At 40.5% G+C, this 10,667-nt stretch overlaps 1 protein-coding gene across 1 annotated transcript in view; it reads left to right on the top strand.

Annotated features, from left to right (window-relative positions):
- Positions 1-10,667, top strand: part of ADCY10 (adenylate cyclase 10) — a 102,171-nt gene that overhangs the window by 2,268 nt on the left and 89,236 nt on the right. Inside the window, exons 4-7 of the mRNA XM_007458099.1 lie at positions 163-306; positions 3,171-3,376; positions 3,487-3,583; positions 7,034-7,122. Coding sequence (XP_007458161.1) covers positions 163-306; positions 3,171-3,376; positions 3,487-3,583; positions 7,034-7,122 — 536 coding nt within the window. The remainder of the gene's footprint in view (positions 1-162; positions 307-3,170; positions 3,377-3,486; positions 3,584-7,033; positions 7,123-10,667) is intronic.

The following is a 10,667-nucleotide window of genomic DNA, read 5'->3' as shown; positions in this document are numbered from 1 at the left end:
ATGCCGAGGGGCCTGTGCCCTGACAAAGGAGGCATCTCAGAGAAAGCAGTGGCCAGCAGACCGGGTGGAGAAATGTTTGAAGTGTAATTCTGTACAGATTTCATAAAAAGTAGACTGACCCCCAGGTCAGGTCGGGACCTCTGGTGTGTCTTCCTTTTCAAGGTGATGCACTGCTAGCCCTGTGGAAGGTGGAGCGGAGGCAACTGAAAAATATCATCACGGTGGTAATTAAATGTAGCCTGGAGATCCATGGATTGTTTGAGACCCAGGAGTCTGAAGAAGGCCTGGATGTCCGTGTCAAGATAGGTAAGCTCTTGAGAAAGAAGAGATGCTATAGCAGTTTGGATATAGGTCCTGACTCCTGAGGCATCTCCCCCCTAAAGAGAAAACAGTAGAACACTGTGACTCAGGTCCACCATCTTGTCTTGAACTTTGGATTAGGTTAACCAGAATGTGAATTTTGGTTCCCTCACTTATCAGTTAAGAGAACTAATATCTACCCCATAGACTCTTACAAAAAAGTAAATTTAAGTGGTTAGTATAGTACCCGGCACATAGTCACCACTCCACAAAATAGTCTTTATCGTTACTATTGCTGTTATTATGATTAGGTCTTGCTTCTGTCAACAATATGTATCATTAAGCACAACAGGGAGCAGCTTGTGATTACATAGATTCAGCAATGTTGTAAGACTGGTCCTCCCCCACTTCATAAGAATCATGTGCAAGAAAAGCTTAAAAGTTCAACCTGCGACACAGCTCCACTTAATAGAGGGCTTCTTAAATTCACACGTACAATAACAATCACACATATTTCCAATTGTGTTGCAGACATTACACTATGTCATTTCCACTTCACCACAGTCCTGAGGTACAGGCATCAAAGGATTTCACAGGTGGGGAATGAGATTCTGAGAAGTGTAAATGATGAGTTACAGCTGATGCTGTTGGTGGTAGCTTTTGCCTAACTAAACTTTATAATTCTCCAGTATCATAGATGATGAGAAGATCAGAGGTTATCCAATTAAATGTTTCTCAGTTTTCTTTAGGTTATTCAGAATTTCCAAATTAGTTAAATCTTCTGTTGAAAAAATAATCAAAGTTGTTAGAATACTGAATCTTATTTTTCCAAGTTAACACCTAGAGATTTTTGACATATTATCCTTCTTGGAAAATGATGGGGACCCTTCATGTGTATGCTGATTGGCTGTTAGAGAGGTGAAGTGGTTCCAATACCTTTTCTTTTTTTTTTTAATTTAATTTTATTTATTTAAAAAAATTTTAATTGAAGTATAGTTAATTTACAATGCTGTGCCAATCTCTGCTGTACAGCAAAGTGACTCACTTATACACATACATTGCTTTTCTTATATGCTTTTCCATTATAGTTTATCACAGGATATTCAATATAGTTCCCTGTACTATACAGTAGGAACTTGTTGTTTATCCATCCTATATATAATAGTTTACATCTGCTAATCCCAAACTCCCAGTCCTTCCCTTGGCAACCACAAGTCTGTTCTCTATGTCTATGAGTCTGTTTCTGTTATGTAAATAGGTTCATTTGTGCCATATTTTAGATTCACATATAAGTGATATCATATGGTATTTGTCTTTCTCTTTCTGACTTACTTCACTAGTATGATAATCTCTAGTTGCATCCATGTTGCTGCAAATGGCATTATTTCATTCTTTTTTTATGGCTGGGTAGTATTCCATTGTATATATGTACCACATCTTCTTTATCCATTCATCTGTCGATGGGCATTTAGGTTGTTTCCATGTTTTGGCTATTGTGAATCATGCTGCTATGAATATAGGGGTGCATGTATCTTTTTGAATTATAGTTTTGTCCAGGTATATGCCCAGGAGTGGGATTGCTGGGTCATATGGTAATTCTATTTTTAGTTTTCTGAGGAACCTCCACAGTGTTTTCCATAGTGGCTGAACCAACTTACATTCCCACCAACAGTGTAGGAGTTCCCTTTCCTCCACACCCTCTCCAGCATTTGTTATTTGTAGAATTATTAATGATGGCCATTCTGACTGGTGTGAGGTGGTACCTCATTGTGGTTTTGATTTGCATTTCTCTAATAATTCATGATGTTGAGCATCTTTTCATGCGCCTACTGGCCATCTGTATGTCTTCTTTGGAGAAATGTCTCTTAAGGTCTTCTGCCCATTTTTCAATTGGGTTGTTTGTTTTCTTGTTGTTGAGTTGTATGAGCCATTTGTATATTTTGGAGATTAAGCCTTAGTCTGTCACATCATTTGCAAATATTTTCTCCCATTCCGTAGGTCCTCTTTTCTGTTTTTTGTTTGTTTTTATGGTTTCCTTTGCTTTGCAAAAGCTTGTAAGTTTGATTAGGTCCCATTTGTTTATTTTTGTTTTTATTTCTATTGCAGTAACTTTTCTTTTAATGAGCCTGAGCATCAGTAAGTTTCAGAGGGAAAACAAACCATATGTATATATCAGGGGAAATCAGCTTTGACAAATCAGCATGGCAGAGAGCAAAGATAAAAAACAAATTTTGATTATGTTAATCATAGTCATTTAAAAGAACTGTGTATCACTTACAGTTCATGTATACATACATTTCGTATACATGTCATATTTTACAACATTCTCTCTTCTGTTGCTTTGGTACCAAAACCTTCAGCTCCCAACTTGAAAACAACTGGAGGACACATTCTTGGGATAGAACTTGGTGGTCAAAATGCCTGTTCCTTTCCCCTACCTTTTCTTCTCTGGCTGTTGCCTGAAATTTCACCCTAAGTGCTTCTTTTCAGCTAGAGCCTCAATCTCTGATAAAATGCGAGTTGTTCCCAAACAGAAATCATTAAAACTGTCCACTGTATAAATAAGAAGTGTAAATAAGTCAAAGTATAAATAAATTGAAGAAAAGATAAAATAACTTTGGGGACTGATAGGGCCATCTAGGGAGCTAAATGTCATAGAAAGGTGAAAACAAGTACTAACTTGCTAGCTTTGGGAGAAAAGGAGTTTGGGAAGGGCCAGGCCCAGAATAGACTGCTCTGATTTCCATGTAAAATTTTAGAAACTAAATTTTGCTCTGGGATGCTCAAGATTCTGATTTGTCCAAGAACCCATGCTGCTGGGGACCAAGCCAGAACTTCTCATGCAAATCCATTGCTTGCCTTCTTGCCAGGCCTGGCTGCCGGCCATATCACCATGTTGGTCTTTGGAGATGAAACTCGAAACTACTTTCTAGTGATTGGTCAGGCGGTGGATGACGTGCGCCTGGCGCAGAACATGGCGCAGATGAATGATGTCATTCTATCACCAAACTGCTGGCAGCTCTGTGACCGGAGCATGATTGAAATTGAGAGGATTCCAGATCAGAGAGCAGTAAAGGTAGGTGTGATCCTGTCAGTTGCAGAAAGTTCTGCCATTCTGTGCCATTCAAAGGACCAGACAGCCCTCGGAATAACCAAAAACTTATCTTTTTTTTTTTTTCAATTTAGGTTAATTTCTTAAAACCACCCCCTTCTTTTAACTTTGACGAATTTTTCACGAAGTGTATGGCTTTCATGGATTATTATCCTTCTAGTGACCACAAAAGTAAGTACCCTCTATAGACAAAAGCCTTTGCCTCTACAATTGGTCAGTAGGGTCCTATACCAATGCCAGGGGCTCCATTACAAGTGATTGGCCTCCTCAGTACAGCTCCCAGTCCCAGCAGCACACAAAAGGGACCTCCTTCCCATTCCCCACAACCTTCCTCGGATCCTCTACCTTTCCCTTGGCAATGACTCCTTCCCTCGTCGTCCAAACATTTGTAAGTCTTCTCCATGATAAAAGAAAAAAAAAAAAACTTCTATGAACCCTACTTTTCCCTTCTAACCTTCACCACCAAACTTCTCAGAATAGTAATCTATATGTCTCTGCCTCTTCGTCTATGCTCTCATTTATTTATTCACCTAATAAACATTGATTACATGCACCTCGGAGGTGAGGGGGCATGTGTTCACCTATTTGTCAGTCTTGAGCCCCTGACATCTAGCTTCTGTCCACTTCTCCTGTCTACTGAGACTGTTTATGTCAAGGTCACTAGTAACCATCAACTTACCAAACCAGCTGACCTCTCTTCAGGCCTCATACTAGGTGCTTGGCTTTAGATCACTCTCTTTTTCTGGATACTACCTTCTCTCTCCTTGCTTTCAAGAATATTCTTTCCTACTTTTGCTTTTACCCCTCAAACTACCCATTTTCAGTGCCCTTTCTATTCCTTAAATGTTGATGATTTCAGGAATCTGTCCTTGACTGTCTGGTCTTCTCTACCCACATTTTGTGGAACCATTCATCTATGCTGGATTTCCCCATGACTCCACAGGGCTGGGACTAGGGTGAGGAAAGCAGGACAATTTAGGTGATACAAAACAAACGTTAACACTTCATGAAGTAGACAGTCTTCTGCAAAATGGTGCGGAGGGCAAGAAGCTTTTATAGGGTAAAGAATAAAGGAAGAGACAAATAAAAAATATCTGATTGGCTGGGGTCATATAGTTAGTCTTGTGTGGGGTGAGAAGGCCCAGAGTTGGCTTGGCATTTGGGGATTGACTGACTAGATTATTGCATTTCTGGTTAAGAGGAGCATTTACAGGGAAACAAACGTTATCTAAGTCTTGGTTTGCTGACATGGCACCCTGGGCAGGGAACAGCTCCATCTTGGGCCTAGAAATTTATTTCAACATTGTCTAAATTCTATGATACTTATCTTTCCCTAAAAACTGTTTCTTCATCCAAACTAGAAACTTCAGAAACATCTTTGAATCATTTTTCTTTCTCATCATTTATGTGTAGGTCTTGATTATTTTGAACATCACAAATAGTAAACTGTAATTTTACAAAACTACAGTAGGTAATGGGGTGGGAGGGACACTGAGGGGAACTGCAGGAAAATTGACCAGGAAAGGCCAAGAACCCAAAAGCTCCAAGGATGGAGAAAGTCTAGTGACACTCCTTGAGTTGTATCCCATCCCAACTCCTAGATCTTAATGATGCCTTCAATAAAGAGCTTCTTCTGGCCTTATTTTGGTCACTGCAATAGTGCAGTGCAATTCTGGTGCTAATTACCTGGAGTTAGCACAGATAGGTGGAGTCCTCCATAAGACTCTCCTTATCTCAGACACCAGCTGCAAGCTCTGAGATCACCAGGCCACCTGCACTTCTGACCAATTGGCTACAGATCCAAGGGTTCCCACAATGCTCTCAGGTTCAATAAATAATTCACTATAACTCACAGAACTCAGGAAAGTGCTATGCTTATAATGATGGCTTTATTGTAAAGGATACAAATGAAGACCAGTGTTGTATTTATCTCTAGACACATAGGGTGAGGTCTGGGAGAGTCCCAAACAGGACATATCACTCTCCCTGCACATCAAGGTATGATTACCAACCAGGGAAGCTCACCCAAGCTTTTGGGGGTTCATAGATTTTATTGGCACTTAATTAAGTAGGCATGTTGATTGAATCATTGGCCTCGCAATTGAACTAAATCTCCAGTCCCCATTCCCTCTTCAGAAGTCCTGGAGGTCAGGCTCTAATCACCTGGCTCAAAGCCCCAACCCTCTTATCATGTGCTTGGTCTTTCCAGATAGACCCCTATCCTGAATCATCTCATTAGCATAAATTCAGGTGTGGTCCAAAGGGCCCACAGTGAATAACAGAGACAATCCTATTAACTGGGAAATCCCAAAGGTTTAGAAGTTACTCTCAGGTACCAGAAACAAAAACCAACCAAATTCTTTATAAGTTTTGTCTCCATAACCATTGCCACCGTAATGGTCTAGACCTTTACAACTCCTGCTCTCTTCCTGAGCTCTTTGCCTTTTTCCAGTCCATTTAGTGTCATTTCTTGTTAATCTCCAATATTCACATGGGGCTCCAGGCAGGCTAGAGTAACATACTGTGCTCATTCTTGACTTTAACCAACTTGGTTCCCTCTGCTAGGAATGCCCTCCTCAATCCTTCTAGTAAAAAGCTGTAAGTCATTCAAGATTGAGTAAAATCCCTAGTTCTCCTTGGAACCCTTTTCAGATTAAACCAGTTTGTCTAGGCCCCTGCTTCCTCTGAATCTCTCTGGTCTTTATAATCTTTTAGCCCATTTGGCCTCTTTTCTATTTAAATTTTCTAAAAATATTATACTTGAGTGTCCATAATTCAGTGCCTCCAGGAAAAAGTCCAAGTTTCCTAATGACTTTTTTTCCCCACACAGTGCCTAGCATGGTGTTTTAAATATACTAGGTTTTGAATATATTCCATAAAGACTTTAAAATTAAATTTTCTTCTTAATTTGTGTCCCTTTCAGACTCTGTTGTTATTTTTCAACTATTTTTTTCACATTATCATTATTTTATTCCCTGCTAAAAGCCTATCATCCTTTCTTTCTCCCTCACTTTTTGATTTCTTAAAGCTCATTCTTACCACCTCCTATCAGTCTATTTTAGAGTATGGAACTATCAACCATTATAGTAATGAGAACCATAGAGATAATGAAACCCCAGTGCTTTTTTTCCCTGGACAAGGAAGTAGGAGTCAACCAGGGCAGTGAAGCGACTTGTCCAGAGTCACACAGTGAGTTGGTATCAAACCTGAGATCAGAAGCCAGTGTCCTGAATCTTACTTGTGCTGCTCTTTCAACTCTGTCATCCCCTACATTCTGTCACCATTGTCCTCCATTGGCACTCCCTCATCTCTCCATTCCCATCACCTGTGGCAAGACTTTTAGGCCAAGTATGGAGGTGAAAGTCTCCTTAAGTTCTGAAGCGTGATGACAATTAGAACAGGGTTTTGAGCTACACGCAAATGAATGTTGGGAAACCTGCAACTTCTGAGAACTTCTCATTGGATTTCCCTTGGCCCTATTTGGCCACTAGGTAGCCCAGAGTGTCCTGACTGAACAGTGAAGACCACTGCCCAAGGGAATGGGCCCTGGGGGTTGCCTCTCTCTAGCACTGCAGAGCCAAGCTTCCCTTTCTGAGCCTGCCCCTCCTTCTGCCCTCTTAGACCTCCTGAGGCTTGCTTGCATGCTGGAGTCCGATCCTGAACTGGAGTTGTCCCTACAAAAGTATGTGATGGAAAGCATATCGAAACAGGTATTTTCATATTTTAATTTATTGGCTTTTGGTGTGTCAGGGATCTTGGACAGCTGTTAAGATCAAGAAAATCAGTAGCTTGTAAAAAGTTTCATTGAAGTAAAAAGAGCTGGGGTTGACATTCTCCATGCCTAGGTGACTGAAAAGTTTATTGTCACGTCAGGATACTTTTAAGAGTTAAAGGGACATTATTCATAATTACACTGTGACAACAGGCGTAAACTAGGACCGTGTTGCCTTACACAACTGGGCAAACTGAACCTGTCCCAAGCATATAAGAACATATAGTTACCCTTTCTATAGGCCACATAGCAGAAAGACGTCAAGTGAATGATACTGTTTCTCTTAAGTCACGTGAATTGGATCTTAAGCTTTGAAAGTTAATGCAGATAATTAGAACTCTCAGAACTACCTCCAGCCCCCAAAGTTTTCCCTTTGCATTTCCTTAGATCTAGGTTCTCTCAAATGCATTAATCTGTGCAAATTATAACTGTTTCTGAGCACTCACCATATGCCGGACACTCTACTCTTTCTTTCTTTCTTTTTATAGCCTACATATATCTGAACTACATTTATAGCCAAGTGGTTCACCTTTTTTTAAAAAATATTTATTTTTTTGGTTGCACCGGGTCTTAGTTGTGGCAGGTGGGCTACTTAGTTGTGGCATGCGAACTCTTAGTTCATGGGATTAGCCGAACTCTTAGCACATGGGATCTAATTCCCTGACCAGGGATTGAACCCAGGTCCCCTGCGTTGGGAGCTCGGAGTCCTATCCACTGCACCACCAGGGAAGTCCCTCTACCCTTTCATATATTTATTCTTCACAATCCTTGGCAGATATCTTTATCCCTTATATGTGAGAAAACTGAGACCCAGAGGATGCCATGAACTTTCCTGAGGTTGTAAAGTAGGAAATGTGGCTAGGATTTGAACTCTGTTCTCTCTGAACCCTACATTGTTTGCACAGGCTATACACTGCCTCTAATATATGGCTGTTTTAATTCTTAATCCCATCAAAATGCAGTTGTGCCCTAGAGGAAATCTTTGTAGGACAAGCCTGATCAGTGGACAGCTGCCTTCACAGTGTGGGTTGAAGAGCTATCAGAATGTACCCCTCCACATTCTGCTCAATTTAGAAACACTACCTTTAGTGGCTGCAATTGTTCGACTCTTCAAGGTTTTTGAGGAGAGCCACCCCCCCTTCCCCTCCCTCCCTCCCTCTAAGAGATATAACACATTATGTTTCTTCAGCTGTTACCAGCTGAGAGCAAGGTCTACAGGAATGGGATATGTGAGACTCCGTGAGTCACTGTGAAAATTGTGGGTAGGAATGACGAACACCAGCTGAAGATATAACAGCTAAGGGGGCTGAAAGGAGGCAAAGGGACACCTTTTACAGCTTACCAAGGCCTGTCCCTGCACTTCAAGAACAGAGATGTGGGGATTTCCCTGGTGGTGCAGTGGTTAAGAATCCGCCTGCCAATGCAGGGGACACGGGTTCGATCCCTGGTCCTGGAAGATCCCACATGCCATGGAGCAACTAATTCTGTGTACCATAACTACTGAACCTGCACTCTAGAGCCCATGAGCCACAACTACTGAGCATGCGTGCTACAACTACTGAAGCCCGGACGCCTAGAGCCTGTGCTCTGCAGCAAAGAGAAGCCACCACAAGAAACCCGTGCACTGCAGCAAAGAGTAGCCCTTGCTGCAACTAGAGAAAGCCCGAGCGCAACAATGAAAACCCAATGCAGCCAAAAATAAATAAATAAAATAAAATTTAAAAATAATAATAATAAAAAAAATTAAAAGCACCCCTAAAAATTCAAGGTAAAACAAAACAGAGTGTTGTAGGCATATAGTAGAAAGATATGTTAAAAAAAAAAAAAAGAACAGAGATGCGGTTGCATTTTCCAAACCAAAACTCAGAACACATGGCCTGATAGAATAAATTTTAAATTAATTTAACATATTTAAAATTATGTATTTAATATTAATTATTGATACTTATTTAAGAAATTCATTTGAAAACTCAGAAACTTATCATATTGGTGAGTTAGAAATTATTAAATTATCTTTTATGAAAAGTCTCAAATTACATGAAACCAGGACTGTCTCAGCCTGCAAGATTCTCTATACACAATTGGCTGCAAGATTCCCTATACACAATTTCCTCTTTCATCCAGAAGATGTGTTTCATATAGCCAATGGAGAATTTGACACTTTTGTGCTATTTGGGGGAGAAAAAAAATGCAGTGATTCTCCCCCATTGGTTTGCTATGCAGTTAATTTAACAAAATTCAGGGCTGATGATATAGGCAGGGATAATTTGGGAACACCCTCCTTTCTTTTCCCTGTGCCTGTTGTGGATAGACTTAGAGAAAAGATGGGAGCTGAATGAAATATACCACCCCAAGAGGCAGGGGAATGTTATAAATGGAATGTTGGACTAGAAGTCTGTAGATTTGCATTTTTGTTTGCTACTGTTTCCCCACGTGACTTGAGAAAATTATGTTATTTCTCCATCTCTCAGTTATCTAATTAGCAAAATGGGCATAATAATGCTGATTTTATTTCATTTGAGGATAAAATAGGGTAGAATATGAAAATATTCTATGAAAATATAAGGTTGAGACCAAAAGACAGCCCTCAGAATGGGAGAAAATATTTGCAAATGAATCAACTGACAAAGGATTAATCTCTAAAATTTACAGGCAGCTCATGCAGCTCAATAACAAAAAAATAAACAACCCAATCCAAAAATGGGCAGAAGACCTAAATAGACATTTCTCCAAAGAAGATATACAGACTGCCAACAAACACATGAAAGAATGCTCAACATCATTAATCATTAGAGAAATGCAAATCAAAACTACAATGAGATATCATCTCACACCAGTCAGAATGGCCATCATCAAAAAATCTAGAAACAATAAATGCTGGAGAGGGTGTGGAGAAAAGGGAACACTCTTGCACTGCTGGTGGGAATGTGAATTGGTTCAGCCACTGGAGAACAGGGAGGGTGGGAGGGAGGGAGACAAAGAGGGAAGAGATATGGGAACATATATATATGTATAACTGACTCACTCTGTTATAAAGCAGAAACTAACACACCATTGTAAAGCAATTATACCCCAATAAAGATGTTAAAAAAAAAAAAAAAAAAAGAAAATATAAGGTTGAATTACATAGCATGCTATTCTTATTCCTACATTGTAAGGGAGCCAAAAGAACAGCAGTCCTTTTTTTATTATGATGGCTTATATTGGCATGAGGGAGCTAGCAGCTGGGGCAAGGGAGTGGTGTCTGGCCAAAAATGAGCAGGGGTGTAGGTTCCCATTGGAAGAGATTTTTCTTTTTTGCAGTTTTTTGTTTGTTTTTTTGTTGCGGTGCTTGGGCCTCTCACTGTTGTGGCCTCTCCCGTTGCAGAGCACAGGCTCCGGACGCGCAGGCTCAGCGGCCATGGCTCACGGGCCCAGCCGCTCCGCGGCATGTGGGATCTTCCCGGACCGGGGCACGAACCCGTGTCCCCTGCATCGGCAGGC

Source organism: Lipotes vexillifer, unplaced genomic scaffold, assembly GCF_000442215.2.
Source record: "Lipotes vexillifer unplaced genomic scaffold, Lipotes_vexillifer_v1.1 scaffold189, whole genome shotgun sequence".
Classification (NCBI taxonomy): Eukaryota; Metazoa; Chordata; class Mammalia; order Artiodactyla; family Lipotidae; genus Lipotes; species Lipotes vexillifer.
The sequence above is the reverse complement of the archived record's forward strand: the minus strand, read 5'-3'. Positions and strand labels throughout refer to the sequence as shown.